The 23,987-nt window shown below is 46.7% G+C and overlaps 1 protein-coding gene across 2 annotated transcripts in view; it reads left to right on the top strand.

Annotated features, from left to right (window-relative positions):
- Positions 1–5,003: 5,003 nt before the first annotated feature.
- KCNMB2 (potassium calcium-activated channel subfamily M regulatory beta subunit 2) overlaps positions 5,004–23,987 on the top strand; it is a 197,204-nt gene continuing 178,220 nt past the window's right edge. The window contains exon 1 of one of the 2 annotated variants that reach the window (XM_086944381.1): positions 5,004–5,088. In XM_086944381.1, coding sequence (XP_086800507.1) covers positions 5,012–5,088 — 77 coding nt within the window. In that variant the 5' untranslated portion in view covers positions 5,004–5,011. The remainder of the gene's footprint in view (positions 5,089–23,987) is intronic. The other variant, XM_086944380.1, reaches the window with a different exon arrangement.

Below are 23,987 nucleotides of genomic sequence, written 5' to 3'. Positions count from 1 at the left end.
TACTATGCTTTAAAAACTAATACAATTGAATGTATAATGTAAAATGTGTTGTAGAATGCACAATTTCCCCCCAGATTTTCTTGGGGGGAGAACCCCACTCCCCAAACCCCCTAGTAGAGGTCAGGCTCAATGGCTGTGGTCGCTCACAATATACCTTATGGGGCTGGTCTGACAAAATTTGCCAGGGCTGCTTTGGGTTCCCAGTTCAGCCCTTTCTCTTTCCATGCTCCCTCACTTGTCTTTTCATATACATAATTTACTATTTTACTGTTCTGCAAAAGCAAACTTTTTTTGTCCCCAGTCTTTTCCACTTAAATTTCATCCTATTTTCCCACTATGTTGGCGATGTCTGGCATACGCAGGGTGGGGTCTACTCATGCCACATGAGATAAATGTATTTGTTAATCTGATATAAACTCGTTGAGATAGTCTGTTTTTGTCCTAAGAATCTGGAGTCACTCTAGGTCCCCTGCACTTCTGTTTTCTCTCTTTTCGTTCAGCTCTCAGTCTGTTTTTGTCCTAAGAATCCTGAGTCACTCTAGATCCACAGCCCTTCTGTTTTCTCTCTTTTCGTTCAGCTCTCAGTCTGTTTTTGTCCTAAGAATCTGGAGTCACTCTAGATCTACAGCCCTTCTGTTTTCGCTCTTTTCGTTCAGCTCTCAGTCTGTTTTTGTCCTAAGAATCTGGAGTCACTCTAGGTCCACAGCCCTTCTGTTTTCTCTCTTTTCGTTCAGCTCTCAGTCCTTTTTTGTCCTAAGAATCCTGAGTCACTCTAGATCCACAGCCCTTCTGTTTTCGCTCTTTTCGTTCAGCTCTCAGTCGGTTTTTGTCCTAAGAATCCGGAGTCACTCTAGGTCCACAGCCCTTCTGTTTTCTCTCTTTTCCTTCAGCTCTCAGTCTGTTTTTGTCCTAAGAATCTGGAGTCACTCTAGGCCACCAGCCCTTCTGTTTTGGCTCTTTTCGTTCAGCTCTCAGTCTGTTTTTGTCCTAAGAATCTGGAGTCACTCTAGGTCACCAGCCCTTCTGTTTTCTCTCTATTCGTTCAGCTCTCTGTCTCCGCCTTTTACAGTCCTGTGTTCCTCTCTAATTGTTTCATACTCTTCCCTCTTGCTTTCTCCATCAGTCTGTTTCTTTCCATATCATGCAGACCATCTAACACACACATATAGGTTCTCTCCTTCACTGCTCCTTCTATTTCAGTGTTACTGTGTCCAACAATTGACTGCATGTTACTGCTGATTAAGCGAGTGTCTGCAAATCGATTTAATGGTTAGCAATTAACTAACCATTGGATTGGTGATACCTGCCTCTACAGCAGTGATTAGTGTCTAACCTATCTAGTTTTCACATTCAATACAAAGCAAGGACAAAGCCAATAGGTGTGGCTTATGTTCAATGCAGCACACAGAGATACTCAGAACACATATCCACATTTGCACAGATCACACACATACATGCACATATGTAGAAAAACAACAAACATACAAGTAATATAAAACATGTATTAGTAAAGGGCATGTTCACTCCTTAAGGCATACTGGAACTCATTTTATTCGACCTCGGAAGGATACAACATGAGTTGATTTTGGGCCTTTGGCTACACAGGTTTCTGAAATAGATGCATTAGTCTACTGAGCTGCTAGTTCTACCATGGTATCCATGCACACATAGAGGAACACCTCTACAGATGTAAACAGATGCACACAAATCACCAGCCACATAGACCCAAGTATGCAACCCTGCATTCCAAGGCACATAAGCCACCAGACAACTTAAAATGCAGACACCCATACATACAGGCGAACAGATATACCGGCTCTGAAGTACACATCAGCACACAGTCTCCTTGTCACACATGCATTTGTGCACACTCACACAAAACACACAGAGGAACACATCTACAGACATTTACAGATGCACACAGATCACCAGCCACACAGGTACCCATGTATCCAGCCCTGTATGCCAAGGCACATAGGCCACCAGACCACTTGACATGCAGACACCCATACACACAGACAAACAGATATCAAGGCTCTGCAGTACACAGACCAACACACAGTCTCCTAGTCTCTCGCACATGCATGTGTGCACACTCACACAAAGCACACAGAGGAACACATCTACAGACACACACAGATGCACACAGATCACCAGCCACACAAGTATCCAGGCATCCAGCCCTGCATAGGCCAAGGTGCATAGCTCCCCAGAACCACTGGTATTAATGCACACAGGCCACTTGACATACAGATTAACAGACATACAGGCTCTGAAGTACACAGACCAACCCACAGTCTCGCTGTCCCTCACACATGCATGTGAGCACACACACAAAACAAACAGAGGAACACATCTACAGACATTTACAGATGCACACAGATCACCAGCCACACATGTACCCATGTATCCAGCCCTGTATGCCAGGGCATATAGGCCACAGACCAATCCTCATCCTCCGGGCGGCGGAAGCAACCGCCGGCCTGGATGATGAGGATTCACCGCCGCAGACATTGGAAACACCCACCGCCACATTAGGATGACGGTGGGATCAGCGGCGGACGGCAAGTCCGTCCGCCGCTAATCCGAGGTGTATGCACGCAAATATGATGGCGGTGTCTGCAAGACACCGCCAGCCATATTAGGATGCAGGCGGAAACATGCTTTTCCACAGCGGCTTTTCCGCCGTGGAAAAGCATGTGGTCTTTTGTGTTTGGGGGCCCGTTGCGGGACCCCAGGGTGTTGGGGGGTGGGGAATGCACATGGCTTTGGCATGCACAAGGTGGCAGGCACCACGCGGTGCCTGCCAAGTTGTGCATGCCAAAGTTAAACATGCATATTTTACATTGCGGCGGGTGCTGCTCAAAGCAGCACCCGCCGCAATGTAAAATATACGGGATGTGACCGCCAGGGTGGCGGTCACATCCTAATTGCTACGGAGGGACCGCCGCTGCCCCTGCGGTCGGTCCCTCCACCTCGGGGTGGCGGACGGACGCAAGTCCAGGAAGGTGTCCCTTCCTGCACATGAACAATCATTAAATAATGATGAGTGGCATCTTCAATATGTGCTGCATTCTACAGCACACATAGACTTTACAATTCTCCATAACTAGGGACACCTTCCTGCACATGAACAATCATTCCCTGCAACATTGGCACCCTTGCACTATGGTGCAAGGGTGCCTGCGTTGGCACTAAGCAGCTAAATGTAGCGCCAATAAAAACGCATGGGCGCGCCTTAATATGGTAAACACTGCGCATCCATGCATTTTCAGAATATTGGAGAGCGGCCTTATCAATTGTGGCGTAACACCGTGCTCCACATTCTGTTGTAAATATGCCCAAATCTCCTGTAATGTCATAGGAAGCCCCAATACTGGTCTTTAGCAATTATATGGGACGGTTAATATTTTTCTTGTTTGATATTGCTATCCGAAGAATATGGCTAACATGTTTCAGCAGCAGCACGATTCCTTTTTTCTTTGTTTTTTGTGGCACACGCGTGCCATTTTTTAGAATGAACTATTTTACCAGATGCCAAGGCAGACCCGTTCCTTGCCTTTCTCAATGCTTGTATAGAAGTAGCCTTGCATTTTTACTACAAGAAAAACATAACGTTATAATGAAGTGAAATGGATTGTAATGCAGTGGCGTAGCAAACGTGGGGGTGGGGGTGGCACGGATTCTGGGGGCGGCGGCCACCCGCCTCTTACCTGCAACTGTCGCGGGGTGGCCGCTGCAGGAATCACCAGCACCTTCCACCAGGGGGCGGAAAACGCAGGGGCCGCCATGGGCGGCTTTAGGTCTAGCTATGCCACTGTCGTAATAAGTCACATTTATAGATAATCCTTACATTTTACAGGAAATGTCAATTTCTAGACTAGCAGAAACATGTATAACAAATATGGAATTTCAACAGCAGACCTCTGATGGTTAAACACTGCAGTGACAGGTTTTGAGGGTTGAAGTTTCAGACAGCATAAACAGGGGGAAAAAACCTGGGGAAGGAGCTATCGCCTGAAGTCACTTTTCACTCACTTATATCTGTGAGACCAGCAAGGATGCCCTTGAGAGACATCACAGCCCTCTTCGACCCTGTGTCTCTCGTCTGCGTTATCAGCTCGGCGCAGTAGGCCCATGGGCATGTACAGCCAGCTGCAGTGTGACCGCACACATTTCATCCCCTGTACAAGCACAGTTCAGGATATATTTAAAAACACTGGAGCAAATCATGCTTTTTCCTGGATTAGTCTCACATGAATACATTAAAAAAACAAAAATGAAATAAAGAAATATTAGACCAATTGACACTGATTGCACTGGAACTGGTGCAGTTTTGCACCAGCATTTATGTGGTACACAGATTTGCACAACAACGCCTTTACGACTGGGGTACCGGTGCAAAATTTCCCTTTTAGATTTGTCAGCGTGTGCATTGTGTTTTTTCTGCACTTGTGTTCAAATGTGAGTGCACTATTGCCCTAGTCTGAGCATTCTAAATTAGCTGACCTTAGCAGAGAATGAAAGGCCTTCTTGGTCGCAAATAATTTGCCTAAATCCAGCCTTACAATACAGGTTTTCGTTTTCTAAACCTATATATGAAATACAAAGTTCTTTCTCAGGGCCAAACATTTCTGTGTAACTTCCCTTTCCCAGCAGCACTGTGTTGTTTTAGGCATTTAAATGCCATCTGGAGTCAAACTGTCCCCTCTGTGATTCTTGGAAGAAGACATTTCCTGCCAGGAAATGACCCATGTCGGTGATTACTGCTCAAATCAGTTTAACAATTAAAGAATGCTCTTTAATCCAATGTACCGCCGTTTTCATATATGTCATAAAATGCCTGCCCTCTTGAAACAGAAATAACACTGAATCACGCAAGGGACAGGTTGATAGAGAGAAAGTAGGGGGGTCACGTGCTTATAATTCCCCCCCGGTGTTTTGGTGGGTTTTCACGTATTTTTACAGCGCTGCTGTTGTTAAGAAGTGGTTGGGCTGATTCTTGAGTGATATGGAGGCCCCGGCCAGGAGGGTGGGAAGGGGCCGGAGGGCCGGAGCTGCCTTTTCTCCCCAGCACTTGGATTCGCGGTAAGTCACGCGGCTTATGCGGGATTTTTACATTTGTAGATATAAGTAGAAGTCGGGTCTTACAGTTTTGTGCGGGGAGGGGCGCTTTTTTATAGCACCGTATTTCCTGTGCTGTTGCTACAATTCAGTTAAGGAGGAGATGTGGCCTAAAAGCCAGACCTGGCGTCTTAGGAAGTGGGGGCCCGATTCACAGAACTAATTTAAGACAAAATCCTAAACTTACTACTTTTGGTATTCACAGAAGTTAGGATTTTGTCTTAAGACAAATTTAAGACAGACTTAAGACAGACTTAAGTTAGGATTTTGTCTTAAGTCTGTCTTAAGTCTGTCTTAAGTTTGTCTTAAGACAAAATCCTAACTTCTGTGAATACCAAAAGTAGTGAGTTTAGGATTTTGTCTTAAGTTAGTTCTGTGAATCGGGCCCTGGGTGTCGAGGTTAGAGTCCCAGCGTCGCCTCAACATCCTGCGATTCTGGACAAATCTCTTAAATTCCATGTACATACATTTTTTTTTTTAAACATGCATCTGACTTGGTGTAATGTAATGCGCCGCTTTAATGGCCTTGATCCATGTTCTCACTACATAAAACTTCAAAAAATAGATAAATGAATAAAACACCTCGGTATAAGTATGCCCTTGAATTATTTGAGGTTGACATATTGAGTTGGGTCATAAGGTTTCACGACAGATGGGTGCCTCTTTCATCATCCAGTCTACAATTGTTCTCTCTGCCCTAGAAGTGGAAATCTTCATAGCATTATTGATTTTTCATCTAGCCTTCTTCTGGCTTTAACCCCTTCGCTGCGGCGGCTATTCCGCCGCAGCGGTAAGGGGAGGCGGGGCCACGCGGCGCTCCCGTGCTCATGACGGAACCGCTCCGTTACGGGCCGCGGGTGAGCTGTGCTTGTGACGGAAGTGCCCCGAGTCACCGCAGAGGAGAGCTCCAGGACGAAGAGGGAGACCCCAACCAGAACCTGTGTGCCAGCAAGTGCAACATATATGGTGAGTTTTTTGGGCATCACGCCTCACCATATTTTAATGTTGCTGGCCGCCACTGGTTCAAAGACTGAGCCTGTACCATCCATGCTTCTAGTTCCTGCTGATCTTCCAGTGCCCTTTGAACAGCACTAGTCTACATATCCCTGCAAATGTCCTGAGTTCTCAGTCCCTGTGTGCTTGTCCGAGCCTGCTGCATCTGTTCGTGTGGGCGAGAGCTCGTTCAATATGTGACTTGAGTCTGAGCCAAAGGCAGAGCTAACTATATCGTGGAACATTTTCCTGGATGGAGCCCAAACCCGATCAATCATTTCTTGTCCCACCAGCTGCTCCCCATTCCATGAGCAGCCTGTCAGACGCGAAGCAGAGGGGCTCCCAAAAAAATGGTAGATAATGTTGCTGCCTATTTCAGAAGGACCCCATAGCATTTAAAAGAACATAGAAACATGGCAGGGAAATGTGACAATCCCAAAGATTGTTCTTGGATCAACAGGATTGGTATTTAGCTGTAACAAAGCTGTCACGAAGAGGCTTCTTTACCAGGATCATTGATAATAGGTAAAGACTGAAGATCAATGTGCTGACAAAATGATTTTGATGTACACATGCTGGGTGGCGATGAGCCGGTTGGCAGAGGTACCATAGGATATAATGGAACTCGTAATACAGCGGACGGAATATCTGTCACATTTGTGATGGAGTAGCCCGTCCGCCAAACTCATAGTCTGGCCCTTAAAAGCTACTCGAATGCAAGTGTTGTCCTTGTACAACTGGAGTGTCACCATGGGCTCCAACCATAGTCAACGAAGACCAAGAGGATGCACAGTGAGTTAGACCACTGGAGTTTACCCCAATATTTCAAAAATCGTAATTCTTTTTCAATGTGCCTTGTAAGGAAGATCACTGTGTGCCGGATTCACAGAACTAACTTAAGACAAAATCCTAAGCTTACTACTTTTGGTATTCACAGAAGCCATTTAGTAGTAGTAAAGTTAGGATTTTGTCTTAAGTCTGTCTTAAGTTTGTCTTAAGTCTGCCTTAAGTCTGTCCTGAGTTTGTCTTAAGTCTGTCTTAAGTCTGTCCTAGGTTTGTCTTAAGTTTGTCTTAAGTTTGTCTTAAGTCTGTCCTATGTTTGTCTTAAGTCTGTCTTAAGTCTGTCTTAAGTTTGTCTTAAGTCTGTCTTAAGTCTGTCCTACTACTTTTGGTATTCACAGAAGGCATTTAGTAAGTTTGTCTTAAGTCTGTCTTAAGTTTGTCTTAAGTCTGTCTTAAGTCTGCCTTAACTCTGTCCTAATTTTGTCTTAAGTCTGTCTTAAGTCTGTCTTAAGTTTGTCTTAAGTCTGTCTTAAGTCTGCCTTAAGTCTGTCCTAAGTTTGTCTTAAGTCTGTCTTAAGTCTGTCTTAAGTCTGTCCTACTACTTTTGGTATTCACAGAAGGCATTTAGTAGTAGTAAAGTTAGTATTTTGTCTTAAGTTTGACTTAAGACAGACTTAAGACAGTCTTAAAACAGTCTTAAGACAAACTTAAGACAAACGTAGGACAGACTTAAGACAGACTTAAGACAGATTTAAGACAAACTTAAGACAACATCCTAACTGTACTACTACTAAATGCCTTCTGTGAATACCAAAAGTAGTAAGTTTAGGATTTTGTCTTAAGTTAGTTCTGTGAATCGGGCCCTTCCTGTTTCCCTGCCGAGAAAATGGTGATATGGAACAGTGTCTCTTGGCAATGATCCTTGTACAGCTGCGGTCCGTGCAAGTAACAGCGGTGGGGCAGTGGGGCCGGGTGGGGGAGATTTCGACGGACGATGCAGAGGGAAAATTAATTATTTATTTAATTTTCCCTCAGCATCGTTCGTCAGAATCCCCCCCCACCCGGCCCCACCACCGTGTCTTTGTAGAATATATAATCACAGTGTCTAGAAGAAAGAAGTGATTAGGCAGAATTCCTTTCAAGTGCTGGTAATAAATGGAGAAAGGGAAGAGTTAGTGCCAGAGGAAGAGAGATTGTAGTATGGAAATTTGAGTGCAAGAATATTGTGGCATACTATAGTAATAGCCAAAATACAGAGGAACAAATAATCAAAAGGTAAGTGCAAATATGGAAGTACAGATTTCCAGGATGGCAGGCCCGTTTGGCCTGCCATCCTGCGACGGATAGCTACACATGCACACTTTGAAACCTCTGACCTGGCTGTCTTAAGACAGCTGGGTTAGCCCAAGCCCATGCCACCATTGCTCTTAGGAGCGGTGAGAGTGGTTACACCCTCCAATCCTGGCGCTGCTCTCAACATGAGAGCAGCGCCAGGATTGGTTAGCGGAGGTTGAGAGCCCCTTGTGAAGAAGAAAAATGGATCAGAGCAAGGAGGATCTTGGTAAGTGAGTATTTCTTTCTTTATTTGATTTAATGTGTCACCCGCCCACCACCCATTTGCCTGCCCAACTACCAGGAGCGGCCCGTGCAGGTAAGAACGGTGAGGCAGGGTGGGACGGGGACTTGACATACAACGACGAAGGAAAATGAAATAAATAATATTTTTCCCTAGCCATCGTCTATCTATTCCCTCCCACACTGCTCCACCGCTCTCACATGCACGGGCCGCTCCTGCCCGCCACCCTCTAGTGCTGCCAGCCGCCACTGAAATGGTGTGTCATTCCCCAGTTCTCAATAGGGCTTGCCTTCTTATTGCAGAATAGGAACAAGGTGATGAGGTCGTATGCAATGGCATCCTGTACATGTGGCGAAATGCCTTCACCTGAAGCATAAAAATATGAATAACTTGACTTTATAATCAAATCTAAATGTGAGGCCCAGACGACTGCAATTTCTTTCTGCAAGTATGATAATTTCTTTTGCCCTTCATATCCCTTGAAAAGAGCCATATTACTTTGCTACATTTGGGAAGCAGCAGGCAGTTTGAAGAGTGTTTGATTTACATATAAATACTCAAAATGAGGTGCTTAAATTGAAAGTGGCAATGAAATCTTGTTTCTGAGAACATTGCTGGATGTCCCATCTAGAAAGGTTTAAAGTTACTTTCCAATCTCACATCATAACATTTGGCATTAGGCACTGGTTAATGACACTTTTTGCTAAATATATCCGCATTGCATTGCATGCGGAAGATAAAGGTTTGAGTGCCCTATTGAAAAAGAGCTGCTTCCTGCAAAATTCTGCACTTTCGGAAAAAACTAAAAACCTTTCTCTTCAGCAGATAAAATTAACCCGCCCCACACACCTGTATTTGGCTAAGCGCTAGGATGCCTGCGGGTAGCTATCGCGCTATACAAAAACCATATCCAATCCAATGTACACTGCACAGATGGAATACATTTCTGTGCCTATCACACCCTGTGCAGGAACAAAATATTACCCAATGGCACCGTTATGTGCTGTACAAGTGCCTGCTGATTGGAACCAGTCTTTGAGAGTCTTCAGGAAACAGCCCATGGGAGGACTATATAACTGGAGCAGGCCCAGGCTGAGCTGCCTCTTGGCTCTATGCCAAGGAACCACCAGCATGACCTGAGGAGTATTTGAATTGTGTTGGTGTGCACTTAGTGGCGGCTCCTCCTTTATGGCAGAAGAGCGTCGCCCCCCTACCGGCACAGATGCAAAACTTGAAAAATAAACTAATAATTACACTGGTTTATTATCATTTTATTTTACTTCATAGGACCCAGTATAGGAGTAGGGTCATTGTGATGGCGGCATAGGAGGAGTGGTGGGCATTGCTGCTCAGTGCACGTGTGGGTTTGGCTGGGGCGTCCTAGGACGGCCAAACCGACATGCGCACTGAGATGTATCCAACCCAAGCTGTTTTGCCAGGTGGGTTGGAGAGAGCAGGCACAGGCTTGCAGTCCCCGTGGGCGTGCAAATCCAGGGTGCTCAACATCCAGATTGACCGCAGGGGTGTCTGGGAGCCTCAGCCTGTGCTGCAGAGGATCAGAAGAGCGGCGATGCGGCGGACGGCAGGTAAGTTATGTTGCTTTGGTGTGCTGTTGTCGTCATAAGTCCCCCCGCCTACGCTGCACCGTCACTTTTTGTTTAGAGTATCCGCTCCTGTGTGCACTACTAGACCCCTTCCAAATAGTTGCCAGCAGCTCAAACAGTAGACATCTTCCTGACTACTCAACATTTTCCACCTCCTTCAAAGTTGTTTCAGCAGGATGCATGTTTCCTAAAGGGCCTGGATTCCCTAATGTGTGAGGCACATGCAAAGTCAGAAAAGCTTCCCTGCTCCCTTGCCCCATTCATATTTCTTATTATAGAAAATGACTTGCAACCTCGTGCCTAATAGGAAATAATAAAGGGACTATCTTTTGCATTGCAAACAACAGCCATTCTGTTAAATCTATACTTATTGATATCAATAAACGGCTAACCCCACAAGTCAAATGGCAGTCCTATTTTGCCCATAGCACCATCGACATAGAAGAAATACTATCTCCTGCAGTGGAAAAGAATGTTCTTCTTCTAAGTGCACGTTCTGCTGGGCGATAGGTGGGCCATGATGCTCTCATCCTCTACCAGATTAAAGGATAGATATTGCAGGGTGTGCACACCTTCTAGAATCATCCACATGAATATAGATGCCATGGGCAATCCCATTGCACCAGGCTCGGCTTTAGGGCAGTGCGACCAGTGCGGCCGCACTGGGCGCTGACCTATGGCAGTCTGACGAACTGACGAAGATACATTGTATGCTGCTTGAATACTTGTTTGAAAATATTGGGATGTCATCTTCCACCTGACTGATAACTTAATCGAAATTTGGCTAAACGTTTGTGGCCCGAGTTTCTCAAATCCCAGTTTTACTCCGTGGTTGACTCTGTGCCCCACGTCACTGCTGTTTCCGTGTTCATTCGGCATTCAGTTGGAAATTCAAGGGAGTCTCTTCAGCATAGAAAAATATCGTCCTGATGATGGTCTATTTGACGACTGCCCTCTAGACCGAAACGTCGACACTCCATCATCTCATTCAATGTTGTTTTGACACTAACTCACAACCATTTTTTATTATTTAATTTAGGTTGCGTGGTTTATCATTTGGAGTTGATGTTTTCAGTTATGAACTGTAGAGAAAATATTATTTATCTCTGTTCATGACTTCTTGCTCTAATTAATTTGTTTGTATTTATCTCCTCAATTTTGTCGTAGTAAAAATCTTTGTGCCGCAATACAATTTTTGCTCTATGTGTTCTCTTTTCCTTCCATCAATACATTTACTATTTTGATTTAAGACAGTTATCCTGTGGATACTCCTGAGTGTGTTACATAGGTACAACTCATTAACCCCTTCCACGCTGATGACGAGCTGGGCTCGTCATGGCGTAGCCTCCTCACACGCTGATGACGAGCCCAGCTCGTCACGTAACATGCGCTTTTAAAAATCTCAGCGTACGAGCGGAATTCCGCTAGCGCGCATGAGGTTAAACAAATCTAACCTCTCCTAAACAAGTCCCTTGTAGCACATTTTGACCTTAATGACCTCTGGAGGGGGCACTGAACTCAGAGGGGGGGTTGTCTTTAGGAATACCTTGAAGAATTGGAGAGATGTAAATGTAAATCCATATTTGTAAAGCGCAAACTACTCAACCTTATGGGTCTCAAGGCGCTGAGGGCGCTTGTGGAAATGAAGTGAGCTATTGCCCAGAGTCACATGGTGCTGAGCTGAGCTGCCACGGGGATCGAACCGTGAGCCCTGTGCTCCGAAGTCAGCTGCCCTGGCCGCTGCACCACACCGCTCCAGATGAGGGGCACTTTTGTCCGGTGGTAGTGAGAGAATCCGAGGAGGCGGTCACGGGGTTTGGGAGCACCAAAATTGATTGTCGCACCGGGCGCCACCAGCGCTAAAGCCGGCCCGCATTGTACTGGCACTTATTTGAGATAATGCACAAACTGGGCTCTGCATGGATTTGTGTACACAGTATAATCTATAAACCTGCAACTTTTATTTTTACTTGGATTTATGCATTTTGCGCAATTTTATCTTATAATTGCATGTGTTCTAAGCAAGCCCTAGTAGAACAAGCATTTGCACTGCAATAGGGCTCGCATTTACTAGAGTTTGAGCTATTGGCATTGTAAATGACAATGCCCTTTATTTATGTGTTGTTTTTAAAACAGTTAAATAAAAGGCATTGTCATTTACAATGCCAATAACTTAAACTCTCGCAAATACAAGACCCATAGAATTGCAAATGTGTTCGGTGACTGTGCTATAAAGATTTTTTTTTAAAGCATCAGGAGAGAGAGTGTCTTGGCTGCAACAGCAGGCAGGACAACGCTATTTGATACAAGGGGCGTCCAGCGCTCTTGTGAGAGGTACATGGGGAGTGCACTAGTAATGCGCACAAGGGGCGTCCAGCGCTCTCTAGTGAGAGGTACATGGGGAGTGCACTAGTAATGCGCAAAAGGGCGTCCAGCGCTCTCTAATGAGAGGTACATCAAGGAGTGCACTAGTAATGCGCACAAAGGGCGTCCAGCGCTCTCTAGTGAGAGGTACATCAAGGAGTACACTATTAATTCGCACAAGGGGCGTCCAGCGCTCTCTAGTGAGAGGTACATCAAGGAGTGCACTAGTAATGCGCACAAAGGGCGTCCAGCGCTCTCTAGTGAGAGGTACATCAAGGAGTGCACTAGTAATGCGCACAAGGGGCGTCCAGCACTCTCTAGTGAGAGGACATCAAGGAGTGCACTAGTAATGCACAAAAGGGGCGTCCAGCACTCTTGTGAGAGGTACATCAAGGAGTGCACTAGTAATGCGCACAAGGGGCGTCCAGCACTCTCTAGTGAGAGGTAAATCAAGGAGTGCACTAGTAATGCGCACAAGGGGCGTCCAGCACTCTCTAGTGAGAGGTACATCAAGGAGTGCACTAGTAATGCGCACAAGGGGCGTCCAGCACTCTTGGGAGGGTACATCAAGGAGTGCACTAGTAATGCGCACAAGGGGCGTCCAGCACTCTCTAGTGAGAGGTACATCAAGGAGTGCATTATTAATGCGCACATGGGGCGTCCAGCACTCTTGTGAGAGGTACATCAAGGGCTGCACTAGTAATGCACACAAGGGGCGTCCAGCGCTCTCTAGTGAGAGGTACATCAAGGAGTGCACTAGTAATGCGCACAAGGGGTGTCCAGCGCTCTCTAGTGAGAGGTACATGGGGAGTGCACTATTAATGCGCACAAGGGGCGTCCAACACTCTCTAGTGAGAGGTACATGGGGAGTGCACTAGTAATGCGCACAAGGGGCGTCCAGCGCTCTCTAGTGAGAGGTACATAGGGAGTGCACTAGTAATGCGCACAAGGGGTGTCCAGCGCTCTCTAGTGAGAGGTACATGGGGAGTGCACTAGTAATGCGCACAAGGGGTGTCCAGCGCTCTCTAGTGAGAGGTACATGGGGAGTGCACTAGTAATGCGCACAAGGGGCGTCCAGCGCTCTCTAGTGAGAGGTACATCAAGGAGTGCACTAGTAATGCGCACAAGGGGCGTCCAGCGCTCTCTAGTGAGAGGTACATCAAAGAGTGCACTAGTAATGCGCACAAGGGGCGTCCAGCGCTCTCTAGTGAGAGGTACATCAAGGAGTGCACTAGTAATGCGCACAAGGGGCGTCCAGCGCTCTCTAGTGAGAGGTACATCAAGGAGTGCACTAGTAATGCGCACAAGGGGCGTCCAGCGCTCTCTAGTGAGAGGTACATCAAGGAGTGCACTAGTAATGCGCACAAGGGGCGTCCAGCGCTCTCTAGTGAGAGGTACATCAAGGAGTGCACTATTAATGCGCACAAGGGGCGTCCAGCACTCTTGTGAGAGGTACATCAAGGAGTGCACTAGTAATGCACACAAGGGGCGTCCAGCACTCTCTAGTGAGAGGTACATCAAGGAGTGCATTATTAATGCGCACATGGGGCGTCCAGCACTCTTGTGAGAGGTACATCAAGGAGTCAGGGCTCGACAAATGTACTCGCCCGCTCGCAAATGCGAGTGAATTTTGTTCAGGTCGAGTCAGTTTCAAGGCCTACTTGACCGGCCTGGCGAGTGCTATCTGATAGGTGCAGTTACAGTTGAAGGCTCTAGGTGGCAGCGCATTGCGGTGCGGTGCGCGATGAAGGCTTTAGGGGGCAGCATGTTCATGCACGCACGCACGATAGGCGGAGTGCAGGTGGTGCGGTGCGCAGTTAAAGTCTTTAGGGGGCATCACACTGCCTATTGTTTGGAGGCCAGGGCCGTCAATCTTGTAGCGCGCGAAAGCGCTACCAATGACAGCCCTGGCCTGCCCCCGCGCTGTGCTGCTTAAAGTGCAGCAGTGACGTAGCACGCCACCACACGCGCTCTCCTCGGTGAAGTCGGGACTCAGTGGCAAAGTGCGGGACGATTTGGCAGAGGTGAGTCACTTTTAAATTTCTTTTCATTTACACGAGGCTCCGTCATGTTGTCTCACCTTAGGTCAGCCTCCGAGTCTACGTTTTCCTTTTCCAACAGCGTTAGCTTTCCTTTTTCAACAGCGGTAGGCTGGATGGGGTGGGGCCGGTTTTATGAGAGGGGGCCGGTTTTGTTGCAGGGACCGATGTCAGTTTAGTAGTATTAGACTGTTCCGTGTCTCTCCTCGTGAAATATTACATGACGATTTTTAAAAATCTACCTGGCAGTGCACTATTGATGAATGTCTCCGCCGCGGTCTTATGTTCACCCTTAGGGTTGGGTCTGGAGTGGACCTGGTGAATGTTATCATGCGCATTGGGGCGCGCTGAGTCACGCAATAATTTTATTATTTATAGCATGCTACCCGCAGGTGAGTCTCCTGAGTGTCCGTCCTGTTGTATGCATGTAATCCCCTGATCATGGCACTGTCTGGGGGCGTCGCGACCCGGCCGGTATCAAAAGCAAAAGGGTAGGCCCCGGCACTTTTACATTGGATCGTCTATTCTTTTTTTTGTGTTCATCTCTGATGGAGTGCTTAGTGTTTTTCAGCTGGTTCCCTTGTGTACTGTTGCTACCACCTGCCATCCTGCCATTGTCCGTGGTGTTGAGTGTTTTCCATGTTTCTTGCCCCAGCCACTCCCACCCTGTTGTCCGTCACTTGCCCCTTCACCTGCCGTTATCTGTATGTTTGCTCCCATCCCCTCTGTCCCACCCCTTGTTGTCTGCGTTGTTCTCTTGTAGGTCAGGCCTGCTGGGTGAGTCCGTGCCTGTTCGAATGCTTGGTGAGCAGTGCAGGGAGTTGAAGGTTATCATGGCTTGTTGTTTTTACGTTATAAGAAAAATTAATTCTGATCATTTTTGTGAGCCTTCATTCATAGGACTAGCTGAATAACTGGTGAAAGCTTGTGCAGCAAAATCCTCGTTTGCCCATTTCAATCGGTAGAAAATTGAAGGCAGTACATCTTACAACCACGCTCCTTCTGTGTGTTTTTCACGTCACCAGGGAACCATGTGTCTATATTTGTATTTTTGTAACTTGCATAGAAAGTTATTTTAATGTCTAGATACTGTGCTGGTGGGGGTCTGAAGTTGCTATCTGTATCATGGCAGGGCAAAGAAGTGCTCTGAAGATGGCAGACTGCCTTGACTAACTCGACTTTAATTTGGGTCCTTATTTTCAAAAGTGGTAACCTAGTTGTCCAACAATTCGTGTAGAAGAAACGTGACCTCACTTTGCAGCACCAACATTTTTAAAAATCTTTTTAACTAGAGTAAACTACTTTCTGGGCGTTGCACACCTTTAATGTGGTATACGTTTTGTAAAACGCACTTGTTAAACCTCTGCACATTCTGGTTACTCCGATCACCTGGTACTGCATTGATAGAAAGTGGTGCGCTTCTGAAGCATTACATTCCGGCACTGGGACATTAATGATTCAGACAATTGTTCCTCTTCTTTGCCGCAGACATTTTCTAGAGTATCAAGTTGACTTTCTTTGTGACCAGGGTGTACAAGTTGCGCAAATGAGCTCCTAAACTTTCCTTGTCGTCCAACCCACATTAGCAATGTGAATGTTTTTTGTATACCGTACATGTGCAAAAGGGCGTTTTTTTGGTGACTGTTCTGTAATGGTTGAGACATTGCGGTAAAAGATTGGCCTCTTTTGTAGTGTTACATTACTTTTTCTGAATGTAAGTGTGATCAGTTTCTGCCTATCTGTTGTGCCAGTTACCACCTACCCCTACATGACATTTGTATTGAGCACCGTCGCACTGCTGCTGTTCCTGCGGTTCCTGTAGCATGTGCTAGAATAGCGTGTTAAAACCTTTCTTTTTCTTTTTCTGAGTGCATAAGACGCATGAAGGTGCAAGGGTCTGCCGTACACCCAAACAGTAGGGAGCATTACATTGAAAGGTGACTGTCTCCTGCAGACGGAAAGCCGGCCACATACTTAGGGATCCATGCAACCTCACTCCTGCGTTTATTTGGGTGGCCAACGTTTTCCTGGGTTGTTGGCGCTGCATATGTTTTGAAAAAAGTCCATTATGCGATCAATTGTGGGTCGAGTGCATTGCTGTTAGGTCGAGTAGAAAAGTCTACTCACTCGACCTGCAGGTCAAGTGAGATTTTTTAGATTTGTCGAGCCCTGGGAGTGCACTAGTAATGCGCACAAGGGGCGTCCAGCGCTCTCTTGTGAGAGGTACATCAAGAAGTGCACTAGTAATGCGCACAAGGGGTGTCCAGCGCTCTCTAGTGAGAGGTACATGGGGAGTGCACTTTTAATGCGCACAAGGGGCGTCCAACACTCTCTAGTGAGAGGTACATGGGGAGTGCACTAGTAATGCGCACAAGGGGAGTCCAGCGCACTCTAGTGAGAGGTACATGGGGAGTGCACTAGTAATGCGCACAAGGGGTGTCCAGCGCTCTCTAGTGAGCGGTACATGGGGAGTGCACTAGTAATGCGCACAATGTCCAGCGTTCTCTAGTGAGAGGTACATGGGGAGTGCACTATTAATGCGCACAAGGGGCGTCCAGCACTCTTGTGAGAGGTACATGGGGAGTGCACTAGTAATGCGCACAAGGGGCGTCCAGCTCTCTCTAGTGAGAGGTACATCAAGGAGTGCACTATTAATGCGCACAAGGGGCGTCCAGCACTCTTGTGAGAGGTACATGGGGAGTGCACTAGTAATGCGCACAAGGGGCGTCCAGCGCACTCTAGTGAGAGGTACATGGGGAGTGCACTAGTAATGCGCACAAGAGGTGTCCAGCGCTCTCTAGTGAGAGGTACATGGGGAGTGCACTAGTAATGCGCACAAGGGGCGTCCAGCGCTCTCTAGTGAGAGGTACATCAAGGAGTGCACTATTAATGTGCTCTCGTGACAAGCACACCTCTGGAGGGGAAACATTAAGAATGACAGCTGGGGTTGCAAAGGAGGGGCGAAGCACAGCTGGGGATGGGTGGAGGTACTCCTGTGGTAACACAGCTGGAGTGGACGCTGTTGGTGATACGCAGAGCTGGATGTGGATGGAGGTACCCCTACTCCAATTAGCAGTACATCAGAGGATGGAGGTGGGCGAGAAACACGCTGGGGTTGATGGAGGCATGGGAGTCATGGCGGGCGAGAGGTGGTGATGCTCCAGCAGGGATTGCTTTAGTGGAGCCGCCTGCTACCTACACAAACCACTTCATGCCCTGTGATGCCATAACTATAGCATTAAGCGCTAAACAAATGCCAAGAACTAACTCTAGAAAGCAGAAAGAAGGAGAGGGCTCCAGTGTGCAGCCAAGCTGCATTACTCCGAGATGTGTTTGTAATCTCTGGGGTCAGTGGGGAAGACAGCATTATAGCCCGGCAGAGCAACAACCCCAAGTACTCGCACTGACAAGAGAACACGGTTGGGACGGGTAGAGTAGAGAGGTTATTATTATTATTATTATTATTATTATTATTATTATTATTATTATTATTATTATTATTAGTGTACTGTTAGGGTGGATGGGCTAGGAGCCAGGTGCCCAGAGGGAGGAAACAGGCTATGATTGGACGCAGCGGCAGAGCCCTCTTGCGAAGGAAGGTAAGAGGCTGGAACAGCAAAGCCAAGTGGGTGGAGCGAGTAAGTGGTTCAAACTATGGGTGCCAAGCCTAGCGCGTGCGTATGTGTGTGTGTGTGCAGTGGGGGGTTCAGGGTTACAGGCATCAGAGCCGGGTATGCACAGACATACAGTACAAGGCTACAGAGTGTTGAGCCAGGTGTGCAGAGGCAGGGGAGGGGTTAAGGCTACAGTGTACGGAGCCAAAAGTGCACAGGAAGGGAATCAAAGGCTACAGACTGCGGAGCCGAGAGAGCACATGCAGGGGAGGAGTCAAGGAAGAGTGTGGAGCCGGGAATGCACAAGCGGGAGAGGGGATTAAACTATAGACTGCGGATCCGGCTTTGCACAGGGCAGTAAGAGGGTAGAACTAAAGGTGGCAGAGCTGGGTGTGCATTGATTGCAAATCCGGGTGTGCACATATCGGTAAAGGTTAGGTGTGCACAAGGAGGTAAGGGGATAGGACTGTAGGCAGCAGGGCCTAGTGTCCACTGGGAGTGGAGGGATTAGGGCTTCAGACATCAGAGGGAAGGGACGATTTCAGGAATGCTTAGGGAGTGGCAGTGAACGATGGGTGGCACAGCGGAGCGATAAGGGGTACAACTAAGGGGGGCAGAGCTGGGTGTGTGCAGGGTTGTAAGGGGGTACAACCAAATGTGGCAGAGCCGAGGAGTGTGCAGGGTGGTAAGGAGGGTACAACTAGCCGTGGCAAAGCCGGCTGTCTGCAGGCGGTAAGGGTGTCACTGAAGGGCGGTTAGGTATGCAAAGCACGCAGAGCCTTGTCGCCGAGAAGCCCTTACCTGCTTTCTGCAGCTCTGTCCGCAGCCCCTCCGGTTTGCCCTAGCCGGGCTGTGTGTTCCGTCCCACAGAAGATCACCGGGAGCTCTCTTGCATGCTTCCCAGGGCTGCGGCAGTGCTGTGACTGCAGAGGGATCTTCTCGGTCCTGAGAACCTCGGTCATTGGCACTTCAGCGACTCATCCCTTGACCCTGGAGCGGTGAATTCGTCCTGCACCGGGTCGCCCGCCATCTCAAACTAGCAGCCTACAGTCGGCAGGGTCTGCCGAAGAGCACCATCGCCCCACGACCACAACAACTTCAAACCCGGCTCCGCCTGATGACATCACACGGGACCGAGTTGTTTTTTAGTAAACAACATTTTAAAGAAGACGCGTGGCATTGGTGAAGCGAGCGCGTTGCTGCTGTTATAAAGAGCCATGTGGGCTCTAGAAACCTGCAGATCCAGGGTAGGAGCAGATAAATGGATATTGAACAAGTTGCGTGGCGTCAGTGCAGCCGATGCGGTGCTGTTGTAAATATGCAGCCACATGGTGGAAATGAAATTTAAATATTAAAGCAGACTGGTGAAGCCAATCAGACGTGTGGCGCTGGAAAAGCGTGAGGGGTGAGCGAGCACGGTGCTGTTTTTAAAAAAACCGCGAGGGGACGCAATCGAAAAGGCAACAAAAACAAACTAGAAATGCGTATGAAAAAAATACATTCTAAAATTAACCAGCCAGTGCCTCCTCAGCTCTTCAGAGGGGAAGGGTGTGATTCTAAACACATCACAGACAAAGAGAGCATAACTTTTACTCTACATCCATGCCAACAGCCCGATTCTGGCGGGAAACACCCGTTTGTAAAGCCAACTAGTGGTGCGCACGCACCACAGAGGAGCAGGGGAGGGAGCGCGGCAGCATGGCGAACACGCGCTGCTGTGTGTGTTAGCCACCGTCGGGAATGGGCGGAGGAAAGACGGGATATGGGCCTGTGGCTTTTTTTTTAAAAAGCACCCGAAAGCCAATGGCAGTCACGGAAAGCTGCTCACACGCACGAGCGTGTGAGCAGCTTTCAAAACCCCATACAAAAGGGCTCTCACTCTGCGCGACAATGCTGCGCACTGCAACACAGGTGCGAGCCCTAAAGACTGTTTTGGGAAAGTATCCCCCTGTTCTATTAGGAAGAATCAATAGCTTTCCAAAGTCCTTAGTTTGAAAGGAAAGCATTGCAGCAAGAACATTCTGAAAAGGATCTGCCCTCTTGCTGTGACCTACAATGGATTTAGATATAGGTTAGATTTGGTGTCATGCACTAATCCTGATTCTTTCTAAAATTTAAACAGTGGTCTGGGGGACACATGCCTGCTCTCAAAGAAGTTTTCTAAAACAGAAAACATTTTTATTCCTTGAAAAAAATCCAACCTTTCATTTTGGGAAGCACTCATACGGATGGTTGTCTGCGGTGCCATGCACCATCACAATCCCTGTGATGGTGGCCAATCGCAGGGGCCACAAATGGTGACCTGACTAATTAATATGAATTAGGCAGGTTGTTGTGAAACCCCCTGTGAATGAATATTTTGTGAACTGATCTATTTGTGCAAAGGTGGTCTGCAAAATCAGATGGCATTTGCAAAAAGGCAGTGCATAATTTGCAACCACTTTTTACAATTGTGAACTTCGTACATCAGGTCCAAATCCTTAATCTTTTAAGATACATCGAAATAGCTGCAACATAATCGAAATAGCTGCAAGAGAACAGAGGCAAGGAAAGAAAGCAAAACAAAAAACTAATCAACATGAAAGAAAAAGCATCAGTTTCCATTCTTCAGCCAATGGAGTCTGAGGCATTTGACACACTTCATCCTGGATCAGCACCATCCGCCCTTGGATACCCCCACGGGTGATTAGCCACTCTCTACAAATTCACAGAGCATCTCATAGCATCCTTGTAATCTCACTAAGCATGTGAGCTTCATTAGAAAAAGATTTAACGAAATCCATGCCGTTCGTCTATTGCAATGCCCCTACTATAGCCCTGATTACACATCACACAATGAGAAATGATGACATGTTTTAACAGCGGCGGCCCTTGCAGGTAAGAGCGGTGGGGCTGGGTGGAGGGGGATTTCGACAGATGGGGACGAGAGGAAATTCATTATTTATTTAATTTTTCCTTGTGGTCCTCTGTCGAATTCACCCCTCCCCCCAATCCGGCCCCACCGCTCTTACCTGCACGGGCTGTGGCTGGTTTTATGCATTCATTTCACTCAGCATAATTAGGACCGGTTTTTCCGGGTGTGGGAGAATCTGAAATGATTTTTCCTGTCGGCAATTCAGGGCGTGAAAAATCACAAGAGGCTTTTGCTACCAGGGCAGTGAGACCAGTGCCCCTGCAGTGGGCGGCCACTTCGGGTGGGGTAGTTGTCGTGTTTGCAAGTATATTATGGTTTTAAAAGCACCTGCTGCAGCCTTTCTTGCCGCCAACAATTTTCAGGCAACAATAAAAATGTAGAGATAACTCCAGTGATTAATGTTCTTCCTGGAGAGTGATTTATCTAATGGAAGTTTTGACTGCTCATAAGGTAGCACAGAGGGTTAATATGCCTGCTGCAAAGAACGCATGTAGATCCCAACATATGATGTAAATAAGTCTGTGAGTCACTGCTTTTGTCAGAGTGTTACTTGCAGTTCATAAATTACAATCCTAATATAGAACAGTGAGCTATTAACTGTCATCAGAGAGCTGCCTTCAAACTGCAAGGTATAGGTTAGAGGTTATGAATTTTCCCCACTCTTTCATTATCCTAATGTTGCAAAAATGCTGAATTTGGGCAGAAATCAATTCTTACTATTGAAGAGAACCCCAGACCTTGGTATTATGTTTTAAATTCTGAGTTTGTGACTCTCTAGACCAAGCAAATTTGTTTAACTATGCTGCCTACTAGTATGGATGACGTGTGACTTCTACACCGTGGAGTCTTCTGTCTTATGTAACATTTCCTATACACTGATTTACATACATATGAATTATTGTTTCTGCGTGAATGTGTGTCTGTGTAATGTGTGTGTGTTTTAAAGGACTCTGACTCTCTACATAGGGATGAGTGGTACTATGAAGCTAGTTAAATGCATCTGAGCCTATGTGATAGCCTGGCAACCTTCCTTGTGGATAAGATTAGTAATATCATTGATGGAATCAAATTGGATAACACACCCAAGGAATCAACGCCTTCAAAACAGGCAGGGGTGGACAACTCTTACTCCCTATATCATTTTAACACACTCTCTGTGGAAAAGTTCTATAAAATGGCCAAGGGGGTATCTTCAGGTTCCGCTCTGGATCCGCGACCATATAAAATCTGGAAGGAGTTGGCCCCTGAACTCTTCCTGGTACTACGGCAAATTTGCAATCAATCGTTGACTAGTGGTTCTGTGCCAACTTGCTAAAACAGGCGTTTGTAACACCCCTCCTGAAACAAGCATCACTTGATCTGGCATGTTCAAAAAGCTACAGACCTATTTCTTTCCTACCCTACCCAGTTAAAATCTTGGAACGATTAGTTAGTAAAGCAGTTTCCCAGTTCTTAGACATGAACAACATCCTGGACAAGGTGCAATTCCGATTTCGCCCCGGCCAATGATACGGAGACTGTCTTGGTGGCCGTCATGGACGATCTAAATTTGCGTGCAGACAGGGGACAGTCAGCTATACTGATTCTTCTTGACCAGTCTGCTGCATTCGATACGGTAAACCATGAGATTCTTCTTTCCCTGCTGCAAGAATTGGGGGTTTTGGGCACTGCCTTAAAGTGGTTCCAATCGTATCTATTCAATAGACAACAGCAGAAGCCCTCCTCCCTTTTCGCTCCAAGTTTTCCAATAGCTTGCATGGTGTCCCACAAGGATCGGCGATTAGCCCCTTATTATTTAACATCTATATGAGCCCTTTACTTGCTTTTATAAGGGCTCATAACATTAATTTAGTAAATTACGCAGAAGACACCCAGCTTATCTTGTCTTTAGAGGGTGAGCAATCTGTATCCCTAGAATACTTCCATGCCTGTCTTCAGGACATAGCACTTTGGCTTAGGGAGAATTCTATTCAATTTAATTCTGATAAGACAGAGATCCTACACTGTGCAGCAGGTAGAATTCCCCCTACACTCCCGTCTGACTTCTGGCCTACCTTCACTACTACTTCATTGGTTCCCAGCAACTCGGTACTTAATCTGGGAGTAATGGTTGATAATAAACCGACACTTGAAAATCATGTTAACAAAACAGGTGGGAGCTGCTTTACCTTGATTAGAGCATTCCGAACAATTTTCCCAATGTTGTCAACACAGGCTAGGACACTGATAGTCAGAAGCACTATCCTCAGTAGATTGGACTACTGTAACTCTCTGTTGTTGGAATCACCAAAGTATCTGATTGAGAGATTACAGCTAATATAGACCATGGCGGCCAAGCTGCCATTGATGAGATCACACTGCTCTTCCACCTCCCAGGCACTCTCAGAGTTGCACTGGCTTTCAATCTCGCAGAGAATACATTTTAAGGCATTGTTCATAGTGTTCAAAGCCTTGCATGGCTGTGGACCCAAATCACTGCAAAAAGAATTTGCATGGTATGTCCCCTCCCTAACGCTTTGTTCCTCCTTGGCCAATCTGGTAAAGGTTCAAACAATACCTCGGAGCTCAGAGGGAATACGGAAAGGGTCGCCCTCCACTCTAAATCTATAATACAACTAAAGACCCAATCCAATGGCGTAAAGATACATCAGTGACTCAGAAAAAGGGGGGTCAAAATGTCCTGCTCCCAACTACTCTCTTATACACGTTATAAGGAGGTGATGCACTGTACTCCGCCCACATTAAAAAACCTGTTCTCCCGGACAACACTACAGAGCACCACAAATCGTGAACCAAAAACGAAGTTGGTCACACAAGTCCACACCAATTGTTGAACTACACTCTTAATAGAGGAAAAAAAAATCTGGTAAAGGTGCCTAGAGTCAGAAAAATTAAATCAGGAGGCAGGGCCTTTAGTACGGCAGCCTCACGCCTCTGGAACAAACTTCTGCCTGATATTAGACAAATAGATGATCT

This window comes from Lissotriton vulgaris, chromosome 11 (assembly GCF_964263255.1).
Source record: "Lissotriton vulgaris chromosome 11, aLisVul1.2, whole genome shotgun sequence".
NCBI lineage: Eukaryota > Metazoa > Chordata > Amphibia > Caudata > Salamandridae > Lissotriton > Lissotriton vulgaris.
The sequence above is the reverse complement of the archived record's forward strand: the minus strand, read 5'-3'. Positions and strand labels throughout refer to the sequence as shown.